General features: G+C 38.8%; 4 protein-coding genes and 1 long non-coding RNA gene across 6 annotated transcripts; 2 read left to right on the plus strand and 3 right to left on the minus strand.

The window, feature by feature from the left end:
* Positions 1-4032: 4032 nt before the first annotated feature.
* Positions 4033-5335, minus strand: LOC106654161. The gene is made up of 4 exons (XM_014373886.2): positions 5028-5335; positions 4841-4952; positions 4553-4776; positions 4033-4475 (listed from the first exon to the last, which is right to left on the minus strand). Exons 1-3 carry the CDS (start codon positions 5315-5317, stop codon positions 4582-4584), a joined length of 597 nt encoding a protein of 198 aa, XP_014229372.2. The 5' UTR covers positions 5318-5335; the 3' UTR covers positions 4033-4475; positions 4553-4581.
* Positions 5336-8929: 3594 nt separating this feature from the next.
* On the plus strand, positions 8930-13312 carry LOC106654102 (GATOR complex protein MIOS-B). Its single transcript, XM_014373808.2, has 13 exons — positions 8930-9343; positions 9412-9609; positions 9698-9997; positions 10093-10320; positions 10386-10547; positions 10611-10792; positions 10851-10984; positions 11062-11539; positions 11605-11743; positions 11836-11974; positions 12052-12268; positions 12344-12552; positions 12639-13312. The coding sequence occupies exons 1-13, from the start codon at positions 9223-9225 to the stop codon at positions 12724-12726; spliced, it is 2595 nt and encodes an 864-aa protein (XP_014229294.1). The 5' UTR covers positions 8930-9222; the 3' UTR covers positions 12727-13312.
* A 748-nt stretch (positions 13313-14060) lies between these two features.
* On the minus strand, positions 14061-15808 carry LOC106654131 (sugar transporter SWEET1). Its single transcript, XM_014373851.2, has 6 exons — positions 15559-15808; positions 15243-15320; positions 14938-15061; positions 14685-14840; positions 14470-14589; positions 14061-14396 (listed from the first exon to the last, which is right to left on the minus strand). The coding sequence occupies exons 1-6, from the start codon at positions 15633-15635 to the stop codon at positions 14286-14288; spliced, it is 666 nt and encodes a 221-aa protein (XP_014229337.1). The 5' UTR covers positions 15636-15808; the 3' UTR covers positions 14061-14285.
* Positions 15809-15949: 141 nt separating this feature from the next.
* LOC111693638 lies at positions 15950-17513 on the plus strand. Its single transcript, XR_002763454.1, has 4 exons — positions 15950-16703; positions 16788-16969; positions 17038-17153; positions 17426-17513. It is a non-coding gene; the product is annotated as an uncharacterized LOC111693638 (long non-coding RNA).
* Positions 17319-18664, minus strand: LOC106654095 (MICOS complex subunit Mic10-like). Of its 2 annotated transcripts, none has more exons than XM_014373797.2 (4): positions 18464-18664; positions 18027-18128; positions 17888-17935; positions 17319-17536 (listed from the first exon to the last, which is right to left on the minus strand). In XM_014373797.2, exons 2-4 carry the CDS (start codon positions 18103-18105, stop codon positions 17415-17417), a joined length of 249 nt encoding a protein of 82 aa, XP_014229283.1. In that variant the 5' UTR covers positions 18106-18128; positions 18464-18664; the 3' UTR covers positions 17319-17414. The 2 variants fall into 2 exon arrangements, with proteins under 2 accessions (XP_014229283.1, XP_014229282.1); XM_014373796.1 differs by lacking the exon at positions 18464-18664 and adding an exon at positions 18353-18455.
* Between the last annotated feature and the right edge of the window lie 83 nt (positions 18665-18747).

Genomic DNA, 18747 nt, shown 5'->3' on the forward strand with positions numbered 1-18747 from the left:
ATTGCGTTAAACTTTAAGACCCATTACAAAACTTTATCAGGCATTAGTTGACATCTTTAGGAAGCTTTTCACATAGTTTAGGAAATGAAAGTCCGGTTCGAACTCGAGTAGATTTCTTGTTTTGTGTTTTCTTTTTATGTTTTCCCACTATGCTCTCTTTGGGTGGCTCCAATCACTTTGGCATATTTTTTTTCTGAAAATTTGGACAATTTCCAACAAAAAAGTTGCTGGGCACTTTTACTTTTGAATCATTCTACCCTGATCCAGAAATTATTTTAATATTTGTGATTTTTCATGAATTTCAAAAAGCCCTAAAATGGCCAACTTCGGGCCTCTGAAAAAGAGTGATAGATGGTCCCAAAAATTCTAATAAAATTTGGGGACATTTCTGACATCGGGAACAGCAAGTTTTTCATATTTGCAGAAAAAAAAATTTTTTGGCCATTCGATTTCACAGAGAATCGGCCATATACATAGAGTCGACGGACGAAAGCTGCTCGAAACGCTGCTGTAACCACACATTGCACACGGGCGTCATAATTTTGATTGTAAACGAATAAGTCATTATCGATCGTCCACGCTGTGCGCGCCTTTTCCGCACTTCTCCTCCTTCCTCCTTACTCCTGGGTGTTTATTGTCAGGACTGCGTATCGTACCATCTTCCACAAGAGAGCGACTAAGATATAACCATTGCCATACATTTTTCAAAGTATCATCTTCAGTTAATTCACCATTTTGTGATAATTCTGGCTGAAATTTAAAGAATATTTTATTTTTGAAAAAATGGTGTTATCCAGAAATCCAAAAATCGCTTTCAAAATGCATTAAGTGCTAAAGAAATTTGGGGTGCGAGGCAATTTGATAAGGCACCAAAAAACATTCCATATGATGGTCCACTAGCTCATCAAAACTGCGAAAGTAAAGTTGGCTATCCAACGAATTCAAGATTTTGTGAATAACAAATTTTTGAAAAACAGTCCATAAAATTCAATAATTATTTTTCAATGAGAAGGCTGAATATTCAAACACAGCTTCAATAAATGATGGAAGGATTTCAAGTTTTTGTGAATAATTTATAGTTTTTACGAATATAGCTGGAACTTATTGCAGGCACATGATTACATCATTCCTAAGGAGGATAAGTGTGCATTTCATCAGTGAAATTATGACAAGGGCTAATTTTTTTCTTGGCTAATGTAAATATTTATAGAAACTTATATAGATTTTTGAGTTCAAGTTGTTTCTAAAATCTCAATAAAAATCATGTCTATATGATAATCTTATTTTGCGCGTCGAGACTGCAAGACCTCTGAAAAATTGAATAAGATATTAATGTGGGACATGAAAAGTATAGGAAAAAACAGAAATCAAAAAAAATTTTATATACTGATATATTTATTCAATAAACAACATGAAAAATGTACAAAAATCAACAACAGCAGTCATTTAAAACCACCAGCTTCATCCTATTCCCAAAATGGCTTAATTGCTCTCGGTGTCAAGGCATCTCTCACGAGGTCCTCCAGCTCCGGGAACTCGTCCCGCACTCGCCGGTAGAATCTCTTCACCACCTCCTCGCACAGATGCCTGTCGCAGGCCTCGAACAGTGGCCCCGTCGGGAGTCGCCACAATTTTTCCGAATCGGCCAGATTGAAGTACGTCGCGTACGTGACTCGTTTCTTCGCCACCTCCTCGGGTCGCAGATACATCAGCTCGTGGAGCGTCAGGTTCGGCCGGACCATCGTCACCTTGGCCATTATCACGAAGACCGTGCTGCTGTCGAAGTGCAGCATCGCGGCGTTGGCGGACAATCTGTGAACCAATGCGTTCCGGTTGAACAAAGTCGCGATCGTCCTGGCATCGTTGGCCTTTAATCGGTAGCCGTGCTTTTCCAGCCGCTCCAGGCAGGCCAGCACGCCCGAGGCCAGTTTCAGCCTGTGAAGTCCGACTCGGCGCTTGGCGTGCCACTCGAAGCACTGGTCGAAGTGAGTGTAGCTCGGGAACCTGAAGCCGGACAGATCTTCGTCGAGTTGCAGGAGTCTCTCGACCAGATGCGGCTGATGATTCGCCACGGCCCATTCGAGCGGTGTACGGAGCCTCTTGTCCCTGAAGTCGATCTGCACCACACGATCGATTTCGCCGCAGACTCTGAGCAGCGTCTTGGCCAAGTCGTCGGCGGGTAGTCGTCTCCGGCTGATGCAGTGCATGGCGGTGGTTCCTTCGTTGTCGGGCGTGTTGGGATCCGCGCCTCGTCTGAGCAACAGCTTGATCACGTCCTCGTTAGCGTGATACAAAGCGTAATGCAAAGCAGTTCGTCCTTTCAAGTCCCGGGCGTTGACCGGACAGTCGCCGGCCATGGCGTCGAGAATCTCCTCGATCGATTTGCTGTCGTAATTTCTCCGGCACATCAGGTGCAGTGCTGTAGATCCCATCTCGTCGGCCGCATTCGACTTGGCACCTTTCTTCAGCAGCAGCAAGGCCGACTTCTTGTCGCTACGGTTCAGAGCCACCAGCAGAGGTGTCCGACCCCAATCGTCCACGGCGTCGATATTGATCGACTTGCTGAATTGTTTGTTGACTTTCAAGAACATCTCTACCAGATCGTCGCGGCTTCTCTTGCAAAGGTCGTGCAAAGCCGTCTCTCCCTCGGCGTTGGTCAACTGTGGATCGGCGCCTCTCATCAGCAGGAAGTGAATGATCTCCTTCTCGCCCCACTGCGCCACCAAGTGCAGAGGCGTTTCGCCCTTTCCCCGCCACGGAAGATTGGAATCTTGGCCGTTGTCGAGAAATTCCTTGACGAATCGCTCGCAGCTCTTGAACATGCACGCCACGTGCAAGTGAGTCAAGCCCGACTCGCTCGCGTAGTTCGCGTCGAATCTGGGATAGATTCGAAACAGATGGCCGATCGCGAAGCCGAACAGGAGGACGTCGCTCGCCGCGTAATGCAGCGGTGTGGTCCGCAGCAAAATTACCTCGCCGTCTTCATCGAGCTCCGGTTCGTCCTCGTAGCCGGTTTTGATCAAGAATTTGACCACCGTGATAAACGGCCATCGGATGAGGCCGGGTTTCCTCACGCATTTCATGGACTCGATGATGAGCTCGTCGATCTCTCTGGGACGAAAGATCTCTCGGACATCCGGGAGCGGGTCTTTCCAATTGAATATCAAAGTATTGAGCTTACTGAAAAAAGCCATGCGTTCTTTTCCCGACTCCCAATTGAAGCCGCTCTCGCGTAAGCTCTTCAATTGTTCGATATCGCTGCAGTGGTACATCGTTGAAACACTTGCACAAAACACACAGACACGATCGTTTATGATATTCAAAAAAATTAAGGATGAATCCTCTTTACCCAAAAATCACTCGTTGCAATGGATGGTGCCCCTGATAAAAATTTCCAATAGGATCCCGCGAAATTCCTATTGGAATCCTATAGGACTCCTGTAGGAATTTCGCGAGATCCTATAGGAAATTTTTATAAGGGGCGTGATCTACCTAATAGCTGTACACGCTACGGCGTCGTAAACTGTACTAATGCATCGGATGAAAGCGTAAAGAACACATGGCCGAAGTAGATAGATGTGAAAGTATTGGCCTCAAGAGTCAAGTCTCGACTAAAGCGTCAAGTGCGCGGTGGCGGCATCATGAACTGGGGGAGGTCTATAAATGTGTACGATTGCATGTATTTACGAAGGCACCCACCATAAACAACTGATAAATAAACAATCATTGATAATACAACATTACATTGATAAAACAAGCATTTCTGCGAGTTACTCTATAGGCAAATAGCTTATTATCTGTAGGGAAACTCAGACGAGCATTGACCGCTCACAGTTCATTTGCCTGACACCATGGGCGCTACATGTCACAGACTCGAGGCCAATAGTCTCGAACTCGATTGCCGTGCAGACGATACTTTTATAAAAATTTTCAAAATTTCCATACTTACAGTAAATGAAAAAGAACGATTTTTATGGGTATTCGAATCACTCTTAGCATGAGGCATTTTCTTGAGAATCCTCAAAGCTCGTTCCTTCATCACCGTACTCAAGTTATAATCTTTGTGATTGAGTATTCTCCTAAAAATTTGTTGAGCATGGAAAATGCATATTGTCATTGGTACTTGCGGCATTTCCTTAGGCAAAACTTCCCTGAATACAATGTCTTTATCGCCCATAAATACTTTGACATTTTCACATGCAATTTTATTCATTTCTTGCATTTTTTTGAAGCACCATTGAATTATCTCCTTAGTCTCTTTTTTCACTATAAAAATACTGAAAATTCTTGTTGCACCATTTCCATCGGTTCCAATAACTATGGTAACAGGATATTTTACATATAGGAGCTTGTAGGTACTGTCATTGCTATATACTCTGGCCACGATTCAAAATCCTGCTGCATTCTTTTGGAACACATATACAATGCTTCAAACGTCTCATTTTCATCGTTGAACTTGATTGCATAATTTATATCTAAATTCAAAGTAAGTTATAAATGAGTTTTTATAAGGAAGTTATAAACAATTATTATTATAACACATTTTACTAACCCTTTTTTTTAGAAATTCCAATGCTTCAGTTAATGAATTCCCCTTATTTTTTTTTTCAATTTTTGGGTAATGTTTGAAATATCCTTGAAAGTCGGTATATTACCCATTTCTGCTAATTTATCCATCAATAACAATTTAACGCCTCTCATCTCGTGAAACTCTTTTATTTTTTCGACCTGTAAATCGTTGAGCTTTCTATTTTGCGGCAACAGTTTACGTACTTTCTGTAAAATTTGAAATATATGTATCAAATTGTAATATCATTTTAAAAAAATTAAAAATTCTCACTTTGCTTATTTCTTTATGCTTGTCATGTGGCTTCATATCAGTAATTGTGTAGTATTTTCTACATTCTGAAATCGAGAACGTGATCCGACCTTGACAATTCATTCTTGAAGTACTAAATAGAAAAAATTGTATTTTAGTGCTGTAAAGAATAATAAAGTAAAAAAACACAAGTTTTTATAATACTCACAATGCTTCTCGCTCGCCGTTACCTCTCGGCTTACGTTCGGGTCCACTTGTGCATTCGTATGTAATTATACGTTTTGTTATGTTTTTATTAGCATTTGTTTTCTTCTTATCCGATTTTCTTATGGATTGCGAATCCCTTCGAAACATGTTTGCGTTTACCGACTTTTCGTATCGGGCGACCCACGATTTAACTTCCGCATCGGAGTAGAATTTCTTTCTGTTTACTACGTTTTCTTCTGCAAATTCTCGAATATTCAGTTTTTTTGCCTCTTCTGCGAATTTCCAAGCCATCCTGCTTTCTGGCGTGAATTCAAGAAGAGAATCATCAAGTAAACTTTCTGTGCGACTCATTATTACATTTTTACGACCACCTAACGTAAATACGTTAGTGGTCGTGCCTTTAGCAACGGCCTTATTTTTATGACCTGATATTTTTTGAAGTGATCGATTCCATAAAATTGAATTATTTTTCAGGGTAAAGAAAGAGCCAGAAGATAATTCTCCTTCATCAAGAAATGTCTGCAAAACCGAGGATCAAAGTTGTCAAGACGTTGAAAGCATAGAAAATGCTATCCAGCACATGGATGGAAATGTATTGCTGTAGGTGAGGCACCGGGTCGACTCTCGATCTCCTTGCTCGTTGCTCGCTGGATCGCTGCTGAGTCGTCCGCCCGTCTTGCGCTGCTACAGAAACTCCCGGGTCTCGGCTAGGAGGGGATGGTGAATGGGAGGGAGGTGAAATAATTAGATGAGATTCCCTTTTCAAAGAACTCTGTTTATTAAGCCACCTCTCTTTCGCCTCTCTCGAGGCTTCCGAAGATACGAGTCTTTCTCGGGTCTATATAACGCCCAGACTTAACAATCTCACTTGCGTGAACCGCACTTTTACTCCGTGCCACCTAGCGGCGACACGGCTCATTACAATACATACAACAGTATGTATAAATTTTGAGTACTCTGAAGTCAAGCCTGAGCCGAACAATCTATCAGTAACCAGAACTGAACATCAAAGTGACTTATCTGATGTGAAAATAGCAAATCAAACTCAGTTCAATGACACGACTGAAGAAATTTTCATAGATTTTGAGTGCAGTGATTTTAAGCCTGAAGTGACGCCTTCATCAAGAAATGTCTGCAAAACCGAGGATCAAAGTTGTCAAGACGTTGAAAGCATAGAAAATGCTATCCAGCAAAATTACTTGGATGGTAAAAGGCTTTTGATTTTAGTAAGAAAAGAATTCGATTACAGTAATAACTGTCAATTTCCGGAAAAATTCCAGTCTAATCTTGATAAATCCAGGGAGGTGAAAATAGTAAAAAGCAGTAATCAAATTAAATTTTTGCATAAGAATAATTTGAACCAAAAAACTTATAGAGGAAAAGCAAGTGGAAAAGCAGTTAACAGTACGATATATAAAAGCATTAGACCTTTTGAATGTGATATTTGCCATAGTACATATAACCTTAAGCAATCCCTCAAAAGACATATAATTTCAATACACATTCGGGGCAAAGTTTTTGAGTGTGATATTTGCCATAAATCATTTGCATACAAGAGTTATCTCAACAAACACATAAAAGTAGTGCATGTTTGCATAAAACCCTTTGAATGTGAGATTTGTCACAAATCATTTGGAGAAAAAAATTCCTTGAAAATGCACATCATCAGAATACATGATAGGAGCAAACCTTTAGAATGTGAGCTGTGTCCCACATCATTTTGGGTACATAACGATTTAAATACTCACGTCAGTGTAGTGCTCTTTGGTAACAAACCCTTCGAATGTGAGATTTGTCACAAATCATTCGGATACAAAAATTCCCTCAAATATCACATAAGTACAGTACATCTTTGTAATAAATCCTTTGAATGTGAAATTTGTCACAAATCATATAATCGCAAAGGTACTCTCAAAGATCACTTAAATTCAGTTCATAATCGCAGCAAACCCTTTAAATGTAAAGTGTGTGGTAAATCTTTTCTTTGGCCAAGCGAGCTTAAACGTCATGTAGAAGATGTACATGATCGTATCAAACCCTTTGAACGTGACATTTGTCATAAATCATATGGTCGTAAGCAAACTCTCAAAAAACACATAATTTCAATACACGTTCATAGTGAACCCAGCGAATGTGAGATTTGTCACAAAAAATTAGAACGAAAATCTCTACTCGAATATCACACATTAGCAGTACATGATCGAAGTCAACACTTTGAGTGCGACATTTGTCAAAAATCATTTTTGAAACAGACCAAACTCAAAAGACACAAAGATGCGGTTCACGATCGTAAGAAGCCCTTCAAATGTGAGATATGTACGAAATCATTTTCATCTAAGTGTCACCTCAAACGGCACATAAGCTCAGTACATGATCGTATCAAACCCTTCAAATGTGACACTTGTCGCAAATCATTTGCAACCAAAAGCCACCTCAAAACACACGTAGATACAGTACATAATGGTAGCAAATCTTTTAAATGTGAAATTTGTCACCAATCATTTGGAGTGAATGGTTACCTCAAATTGCACATAAATCGAGTACACATGGGTTTGAAACCCTTTGAGTGCGATATTTGTCACAAATAATTTGCATCAAATGGTCATCTCAATAGGCACAGAAAGGGAGTGCATAATCGAAAAAAACCCCAAGGATCTAAGAAGACAAACCTTTAAATTTGTCCGGAGAAGTAGGGAGGATATGGTCTGCTGTTACACGTGTACGCCAAGTAATTTTAGAAAATCTTTTATGTAAATATTTTTTTAATATCTCAATGAATAATAAAGTATATCAATCTTTAATTAGTTTTTTTCTTGAATCTGATAAATCCATTACTCACATTTATTACATTGGGTGAGTGCTCAAATTCATTGCCAGTGCTCAATTAATGAAAAGTTGATTGAAGCTGATAATTGAGCACTGGCAATGAATTTGAGCACTCACCCGAGCTATGCGTTTTACAGAATCGTTACACGATAACAATGAATTATTTAAGGTACTAGCAAAGATATGGAATTGACCGTTAACGAGTCTTTTTAAATTTTGTTCGAACAAAGCATCAATTGCACGATCAGCGGTCTCCTCTGGAGCTTCATTAAAAACATTCTTACAAACACTTCATTACAAACAAGTCTCTTCACTTGACATGACCATCATCTCCAAAATTTCCATCCCTACATATTTAGCAAATATTTTATACTTTTGTCATTTGAATTCGTTTTATTTTTTTTTTTTTCTACTTTTACTCATGTTTTGCTTCGTGTTAATAATACAGTTATACGTTTTTAAATAATTGATTTAAATATAAAAATGTGATTCTGCTTTATACAACGATAATATGTGAACAACAACTCTATTTTGCTTCTCTACTATTATAATACACGCTTAACTTTGACATTTTTAATATTCTGTGTTATCATTAAATTTCAATATCATTGTACACATTTTCTACATATTTATTATTACCAACGCGCGAGATATATGCGTTTACCAAAAGTAATATACAAGATTTTCCGCAGATTACATTATCATAACGTCGCGTATGCGCACGCATGATTATCATTTTTGAAAAATTATACCGTACTTTGATACGCGTTTCCACCTTCTGTATTATTAATTAGTTAAATGGTCCCAGCCACGCGTTGATCTTATTAACGATCGCGTCGCGCGAGTCTCGGGTGTACCCAATATGCGCGTCACCGTGTAATCTAATAGATATAGTGTCCGTATGTACATATACGTTGTATGAGCCCCGCGAAGTCGTTAACACGTTATCAATGTATCATACGGGCGGTATACAGCGCGACGCGCGCAAAATTGACGTCTGCAACCTTACCATTATATGATCACTCTATAATGTACAGAGAGATACAAAAGCAGCTGTGCACGTACTCCATGCCGATGTTCGTCGTCGTGTCTCTGCTGCTGTTTGTGCGCTATATCGATCAGCTGTTTTCTCGAGCGGCACACACCGCTTCAGCTCGCGTTATATATACGTGCGTGCGTAAGGTACAACGTCACGGAAATAACGTGATTTTGAATTCGGTAAACATGTAAAATAATTGTGCGTAGCTCTGGATTTTGATATACGTTCGCGTGATTCGTTGGCCCATTTGATCGAAAACGACGCGTACTCCGGGTGTGGACATCGACGTCTCTTTGTATATGTTCATGCATTTTGACGAGCGAGCACAACGATGAATACCCCGAGGCTCGAGATACAGTGGTCGCCGATACATTCCAACAAGTTCATCACCTGGGGCACCGAGATATGCCTGTACGAGATCGCTCCGATCAAGGATACAGTGAGACCCTCTTGTAAGTTACGATATACGAGTCCATCGATGCGTGTTTACCAAGCTCTCGATCCTAATACGTGTGTGCAGGTATCAAGGTGTCGGACAGCACCGTTGCGCATCTGCTCGCGACCAATTCCAGCCACAATTACGTCAAGTGCATCGACATCTATCCCATAGCTGAGCCGGATATTCTCTTGGCCGTCGGCCAAGCCAACGGGAGAGTGGTTCTCACGACCTTCGGTCCCACCGCCTACGACTCCCTTGGATTGACCGGCAAAGAACTGAGTACGATGACGTTTTTTTTATTAATCGTTCGAGTATACACACGTTTGTTTCCCCCGAACGAAATCAATGAAACGAATTGTTTTTGCAGTTCCCAAGCACGCGAGACAGTGCAACGCCGTTGCTTGGAATCCCGTCGAATCCAATCTCTTGATCTGTGGATTGGACAAGTACAGGACGGATCAGTCTTTGTTATTGTGGGATGTGCACAGGACGACGTCCAATACCGAGCGCTTGCATCATTACAATACTGGACAAACGGATTCGATAAGGCCTCTAGCAGAAGTTGCCATTTCTGAGACAGTCCATTCGCTAGCTTGGTTCAACAACGAGCCAAAATGTTCAGTGGCTGGTGTAAATAATAAGCATTTAAAAATCATTGATTTTAGAGGTGCGTAATAGTAAATGCCAATCATTCTACAATTTTCAATGAATGATGAGAAAATATTCATCATGTTTATCAATGATTTTGTACTATTTTTTTAGATCCTGTAAAAATAGTAAATACAACAGCAGCTAAATCTGTATTCAGTTTAGCTGTCAATCCTCACAATGATTATCATTTAGTTTCTCACATTGATAATCTAATAACTATATGGGACACGCGATATTTTGAAAAACCTGTATTAACATTAACACAAGCTCGACCTGTATCAAAAGTCTTATGGTGTCCTACTCGGCACAATCTATTGGGATCGCTTCAAAAAGATTCTGGTAAGTACCATAGATTTTCGTTTTAGCTAGAACATTTTATTGATGCTTACTTTACATTTTTTAAGGAACTCTACATCTTCATGATATTCAGCACTATGGGGTTGCTGGAGAAGATGCTGAGCCAGGAGCATTGGAAAGAACTGTTTCACCACCATGGACTACTACTCCAACCAGTTTTTCATGGCATCCTACACATGTAAATAGGTTATTGGCTATTTCTCCACAAGGTAAATTATTACTATCCATAAATTTTCTTTCTAGAATATGGTTTAAATAAGTAATTATTTTAGGTTTGACTGATTACACTGTATACGAAAGAATAACTTTAAATTGGTCGACGAGGTCACATCTTGTATGGAATCACGCCTCAAAATCTTACAAATATATTTGTTCTAATGACAATATTTACAAAGGCTTAAATGATATTTCTATTTTATTAAATAGACGTGCCTTATCAGGATATGGTTTATTGGTAAGTACAGTCTATTTCAAGAATATGAGTTTTTATTAAAATATTCTTTAAATTTCAGCCAGAATTACCACAAAATGGTGAATTAGCTGAAGATGATACTTTGAAAAATGTATGGCAATGGTTATATCTTAGTCGCTCTCTTGTGGAAGATGGTACGATACCCAGTCCTGACAATAAACACCCAGGAGTAAGGTCAGCTATTAACATTTTTATATAGTCTTCATAGTGGTTATTAGTAAAATTTACTAAAGATTTATTTCTTATTTTAGAACGGTTCTCAAATTGGATGACCCAATTACAAGTACTTTTATTACAAAATCTGAAATTGTTCATAGACCTTGGGCTGATATTGGCTCAAACATCACCGCAAAAACGTATAGATCTGCTGATCGTGATAAAGCTTTGCAATTATGTGGATGGCGATTTGAAAAAGATACAAATGCTCCTTATAATAATCTATTTTTAGAAAGATTAGAGAGAGAAGGAGCTTATCCTCGAGCTACAGCAATATCTGTGTTCAATTTATGTCTAAGACAAGCGATAGAAATTTTAAACAGAGGAGCTAGCAAGATGTCATCATCGGCTAACTTTAATATTGTTGCAATGGCTTTATCTGGATTTTCAGAGGATAAAAATAGTATGTGGAGAGAACTATGTTTAAGGTCAAGATCTCAATTATCCGATCCTTATTTACGCGCTACCTTTGCATTTTTAACCGCGGATAATGATACCTACGAAAATGTGCTGGTAAGTAACTTTTGCTTTACCATCGCAAAAAATGAATTCTATAAAAATGCTTTTCTAAATTTCAGAATGAAAACGGTATGGCAGTAGAAGATAGGGTAGCTTTTGCCCTGATGTTTTTATCAGATAATAATTTATATGATTATTTGCAAAATTTGAGCAAAGAATTGTGTGAACAGGGTAATTTAGCAGGAATGTTACTTACTGGTTAGTATAAAGCCAATTTTTAATGATCTGAAAATGAGATAAATAATATTAAATTACGTATTTTTTTAAAATTTATTATATTTTTTTATTAGGAGCTAGTTTGGAAGGTATTCAACTACTTAACAAATATTTAGAAATCACTGGCGATGTGCAAAGCTGTAGTTTGATATCCATCAGAGCTTTATCTCCAACCTTATTAGAGGAGAATCAAGTTCAAGTATGGATTGAAAGGTAAATTGCCACAAATACTTATTTCTGCAATCGATTTTTCATACTTTCATCAAATAAATTGTCAAAAATTCTTTCAGCTATAGAAATCTATTAGATGCTTGGAAACTGTGGACTCAGAGAGCTCATTTCGATATTGCCATGAAATCTTCGATTAACGATAATAAATCTGCAGTGAACAAACAGATGTATGTGTCTTGTACCTACTGTGGTAAAAATGTCTGTGCCTCCATGCAAGGCATAGCGAGAACGAGGGGCCCCTTCGGAAGATTAGGAAGTACTTCGAATAAACTCAAGGTTTATTCTTACTTGATATACGCAATAACGCTGCAATGATTACGACGTTTTAATAAATGTGATTTACTATTAAAGATGACAGCATGTCCAAGCTGCAGAAAGCCACTGCCACGCTGTGCCATCTGCCTCATGCACATGGGAACCGTTAGCGGCCTGCAAATGAATCCTACCAATTCGAATAGGAACGAGGAGGAAGGCAAGCTCACGGAATTCAACGATTGGTTCACATGGTGCCAAAGCTGCAGACACGGTGGACACGCCAGTCATTTAAGGAACTGGTTCCAGTGAGTAAACGAATATGTCAATTTATTTACTTTTTTCAAAAGACAAACATCTCTGTAAAATTAATTATTATTTTTTTCATTTGCAGGCAACATTCGGAGTGTCCAGTGACTTCTTGCAATTGTCGATGCTCTTCTCTTGATGCTTCTAGTAAAATCAAAGTTGGGGCGACGTAAGAAATAAATATTTTTATAATAAATTGATACACTGATCATATTGATCACAACTGATACGAATTTTATGAAAAAACTTTTCTAATGGAAAAAAAATCGATACTTAATTTTAATATTCTTGAATGGTACTATCGTTACGTTCAGAAAACTTGTTGAGTCTTTTGCTAAGTTTTTATACATGGGAAAAATATGAATAACAATGAAATATAAATATGAAACAATGTGGTAATAGAAATAATCGAAAGTGTTTTTAGTCTAGTGTCTTTACTCAACTTGTAGCCTGTAACATTCAATTGTGAATTTAATTGTAAAAAGAAAGAATTGAAAAAAGAACCAGGGTTTTGTCATAAGTTCTAATACGATTAAAAATAATAATAAATTAAAAGTGACGTGAAGCTTTGTTGAGTTTTCATAATTTCATTTCTGTGATCTACGATTAAGCAGATGAAAAACTAAGTTCAATGAAAAGTTATAAATTAATGGTATTAACGAACGCGTATCGAACGTGTTGCGTATACGAGCATATTTAGTGCTAATTTGTAATAAAGAGTTTTATAAGTATATTTACTGGACTTTTTTCATAAATGAAGCATTTGCGACTATGTCTTGCAAAAGTTTTCTAATAAATCACAGCATCTGTTTACAACAATTGTCTACCCGCATTTTATTTGTTTTTAAAAATATTCGACTCAAGGCTGAATACTTCAAAGTTCTTTTCTCGAGGAATCTAAGAAATTTTCATCGAATTTTTCGAATGAACGAATGGAATGAGAGCTCGCATATTCCTCGGCATTGTCGCGTACTTTTGTTGAGTAATGAGCATCGGCCGTAACGATCTTCATCTACTCAAAATGCGGCAATTATCGGGTGTACTTTATCAATTCATTTCTAGATGAAATTGTCATTGTAGCTGAGCGAAAAATTTTTTGTCGAGACGTTTGAACATTGTTGTCTTTTATGATCTAACAAACGTCAAAATTAACGTTAAAAAAAGTTAAATTCTCAATAATCGTCAAAGAGATTCCGATTGGCTTGAAATTGAAAGTGTTTTTTTCGACGCCTCTTTCGTCCTTGCCGCAATGGAGAACTTACGTACGATTTTGGACATTTTCCAATTTTCCTTCGCCCGTTCGAGTTATGTACAATGTACTATCGATTGCCGATGATAACCAGTTACTTACAATTCATTTCTGGAGCTCATATCACTGCTAGAAAAATTAAGTCTGAATTTCGATCATAAAAATTCGTCGAGCTAGATAAAACTGAAGATACAATAAACATTTATCTTGTAATTAATGTATTTTTACAATTATTTACATTAGAAAAATATGTACATGTAAATATATCGACCTTTTCATACAATTTAATAGCAACATTTTTTGCGTTACATTTCTCTTTACGTGTAAAAATATAACTTTAATTATCTCTAAAAAAACGATATACCCGAGTACACGCGCGCGCGCACAGGCACATAATATATTCAACGATTAAACGTAATAAATGAATCAATGGTAATCGAAAGACTTTGAAAGTCGAAAAATGCGAAAGATTCCCAGCTCTTCTTAATCTTTCTTTTTATCGGTCTCGGCGCTGCTCTCTACCGGCTTCGACGGGTATATCGCGAACAGCGACAACTGGGCCAGCGAAAGCGTGAAGGCAACTCCGTTTTGGAACTGCGAAAAAGAAAAGGGGATATTCAAGGAGTCCGTATGTGTGTATCGTAATAATTTTTTTTGAAAGACTCACTATGATGAAGGCATTGTTTATTATCAAGCCGTAAACGAGCCACTGGAAGGCCACGATCGTGCCCATGAATATTAGTGGAAACGGAAGCATAGCCGTGCTCTTGGTCTTGATTATTTCTCCCTGCGAAAAAACAACAAAAAAAATAACGAGAACGAATGAATGGATCGTCATTGATATAGTACACGCGAGAGAAAGAGAGAGAGAGATCGGCTTACAATGTGCATGAGGGGCGAGCCGACCAAGAACAAGAAGAGTGCCGTGGTCAGCACGCCGTAACGGAACTCGACCAGCTCCTTGTCCTCCAGCTGAGCGTAGCCCAGTATCACGGCCACGAAGAGCGTCGCCTTGGCCAGTACGGTCAGCGTCGACATCTATCAAAATATTTAATCGAGAGAAAAAAATTCATTATCGTGCACGATAATCATTCGTATATTATTATAATATCGACGGTATAGAGTCGGGGGGCACCTTCTCCGGCGTGTAAGCGTAATAGAAGACCATGTAGGCGACGTTCGTGGCTATGCCGAAGAGATTGACGTTGATCATGGTGGGGTCGCGCAGTATCAGCGCGTACTGCAGCATCAAGACGCACCTGTTTGCGAGCGAATAAAAAATAAGAAATCACATATGCCTTATCGACGTTTGGTTTCTTTGATCGATGGCGATGATATTTATAAGCGTGTGTATACGTGTGCGGTAATCAATGTGATTGATCGTTGCGATCATTATTGCTCGCCGCGACGATACTTGCGAATACACGAAACATGACTTACATTCCTATGCCGCCGACGAACGGCATCGGGTCGCATCCTTTGGCCGTGCCCTTGTTGTAAATGTCTCGGCAGATGAACCTACGAGAGATGAATATAGATTTTCTTTTCCATACGTGCATGTGTAAATAAAGACTGATTTGCATGCAGAGTTTGAATTGCATTTTATCTTATACTATAAAAGGTAATTGAAATACTTGGAAGTTACTCGATGGACTTTGTTTCTTTCTCGACACCAGTAACCTTACATTATTTGGCATTTTTCAAGTTTGCCTGCGGGCATTTAAAGCTTTTTAAACATAATTGTGCATCAACTCACGTGCCGGACAGCATGTGGCCCATGGTGGATACCATCGCGACGTTGGCCACGATGTCTTGATAGTCCTCGATAGCCATAATTGTGAATTAATTATTAACGACAACAACGAAAAAAAAAACGACACGAGCGGCGCACTGGACGGAGGATTAATAACGATTATAATTAATACACGTCTGATTTTATACTATATATATACACACTTGCTGAGCGCGGAGCGACGCGTGCAGTGGACGCGTCGACACTGATCGCGCGCGCGCGCGGGGCTGCAACGATGCGAAATTGCGAATACTACCACGCGAAATGTATCGGCGTGCTCCGTTCCCTCTCTATGTCTCTCTGCTATGATATCAGCATGAGCAGCTCGTCGTGCAGAAATGCGAATATCTCTCCTGTACTCGAGAGAGAGCAGCTTCGAGCCGCGTCGATTTGAAAGCAATGAGCTGTCTGTATGTCTGTGTGCGTGTGTAACTCTCTGCGTATATAAGCGTATAGTCATGACCCTGAGACAGATTAACGCACACACACACACACACACACACACACACACACACACACACACACACAAGTGCACAATCGATGTATTATATAGAGGTATTTAAGGTAATGTGTGTGTGTTGCAGTGTTACAATACACGCAACTGTACGTGACGATATGACGTAAAAAGGGGGAGATTCGCACTCGCGTAGATCCATTAATTGCACCGCAAGTATATCATTATAATACCGATATCGTGTGTGTGTGTACTATAAGTACGGCACGTTTTGACAAGTCCTGCTGCTCGCGCTGGCGACGACACGCGTGCGCGACTTCGAGAATTGTTGCTATGTATATCGACGCAGTAATATTTAATTGCACTGTCTATAATTTTTTAAACTTCTTGAGAGACTTATTACGGCTCCTATACCTGTATTAAACCCGTTGTTGTCGAACGATGATTCGACAAATTTACGGAGAACGATTGCAATGAAATCGACGTGTTTTTTTTTTTTTTTCTTTCATTGTACAACGATGCAACTTCCTTTTTGGTCAATCTCCGTCTTATCGATTACGCCCGCGATTGTTGTTGTTGATGTTTTTTTCTCTTTTTTTCGTAGCGAGCAGCCTTAAACGGAGCTTTCAAAAGCTGCGGCCGGAAAATCGATAAAGTAAGGCGCGCGCGTACGTAAGCCAGCCTCTCGGTCGATGCACAAGATGGAAAATTACCCGAAGCAATCGTTATCTTTTTCTAGGTACATTTCCGTGCTAAATAGATCTTGGGCAATATATTGGGCCCTGTACTTTTGTCGATTCATCGCCGCAAGGATCCTTTTCTTCAAGTTGTGGAGCAAGTAAAAATACAAATGAGTAAAGTCTTTTGAGTCAATTTGAAAATAAATTATTTATGCTGTTTCACTGGTACGATGAAACAAGCGTAAGAAGCATTTTAGTTTTAAACGATGTTCTTGAAGCTGAAAATGTTCTTAATTCTTTTATTTTTAGCTTCACATAGACTGTTATTGATACTTGTAAAAGGATAGACCCCAACTGAGGAAGTGCTTGTTAAACTATTTAAATTAGACCCGAGCTAAAAAAAAAATAAAAAAATATACCAGTCGGTAAGTATGATGGAAAGATAAAAACAGATTAATTGTAAGTTCAATTATTAGTGATGAAACAGGCTACACTTTTAAATATTTTGTCAAATTCTAATGAATGTATTTGTTTTGTCGTGCTCTGCATACAAGCTTGAGTGAATTCAGGTACAATCAATACAAAGATACTTTGTTGTCTTACAACGATGTGTTTATTTTATCTTTATAGAATACAAATTCAACTAATTTTTGCATTAACAATGTACATAATTTAATTTGAATCACTTATTTTTTAGTGGCTGTTTCTGTATTTTTTTGTGGAACTATTGTTTGGTTAATATCATTTTCGCAGTTCGAATAAGCCATCCCTAATCCAAATCCGGCTCCTGTGATTACTGGCCACTTTCCTAATAGAAAAGCAATACAAATTTGCTAAGTTAATAATTTTCCAATAGTCATGTGACTTCTTACAATTGAGAAAATCTAATTTGATGCAGAATTAATGTTACTCAGAATAAGGGTAATGTGATTATTGATTTCAAATTAAATAGAAAATGTAATAATGAATTTTGACTCAAGTATGATTCGTTTAATTAGAGTAATTACTGAATGTAAATCAGCTGATCAATTTCAGATTGCCGAAGTTGAGGTTAAAGATGAAACATAGCAAATTAACTTTGAATGAAAATAGCTCAATTATCATAACCACATCGAAGCACTTTGGTAATTTAGATCCAAATCATAAAATGTTTACTTACTCCTCACAAAAAGTAGGGAAAAGACGGTGCCGATGAAAATGCCGCCACCTAAAACACAACGAAACGAAAATCAACGAACTGTCATCGCCGAAATAAAAACCACACGGCTATTACTGTCCTTGGCCCCCAATGAGATTACCTAATTTGAAGACAGCGTCAGCGAAGCATCGGTCCCATTTTCTGCCGACCTCTTCCTCCGTCCAGGTGGTTCCAGCCATTTTTTTTTTGTTCTATCAATTTGCTGCACACAAAAATTTCAGAAATATAAATGCACACGCGTTATCGAGTGTCGTATGTGTATATGTGTATGTGTTGGTGTGTAGGTTGCTTGCGGACGATGCGCTGCCTGCTAGCACGCGAGGAGAGAACGAAAACACGATTCGTTACGTCATCTCGTGTGCTCGAGAGCGCGAGCGCATCGTCGTCGACGCCAAGCGGACCGATACGTCGCCCGCGGACTCTTACCGGCTTCGCGAGAAAAAAAAAGGAATTATGCGCAATCGTATGCAATTTTGAAGGTTATAAATTTTAAATGCGATCAAGCTCTTCAAGTGAATTCCATTTACGAGCGCTTACTTTTGATTTTACCTCGATTGCGAGGTTGTGGAATAGTAAACTGAAAATTTTCGGTCTGCTCTTCGTGCGAAAGGCTGTCGACGGCGCGCGCGCGAGGCGCAGTTTTTTGACGCGAACGAACGCTAATTACAAAATCCAGTCTTTCATTGCGAAAAAAAATTGTGATTGCAGCCATATATACATATATTTTGAACGTAGCTTTTCTTTTTTGAGTTAACTATATTTTGTTATCTTTTTGCATTAATAAATTCATTGGTGTAAGATTTGTATATTTAGCTGTAAAA

This window comes from Trichogramma pretiosum, unplaced genomic scaffold, assembly GCF_000599845.2.
Source record: "Trichogramma pretiosum strain Unisexual culture from Peru unplaced genomic scaffold, Tpre_2.0 scaffold25, whole genome shotgun sequence".
In the NCBI taxonomy this organism is placed as follows: domain Eukaryota; kingdom Metazoa; phylum Arthropoda; class Insecta; order Hymenoptera; family Trichogrammatidae; genus Trichogramma; species Trichogramma pretiosum.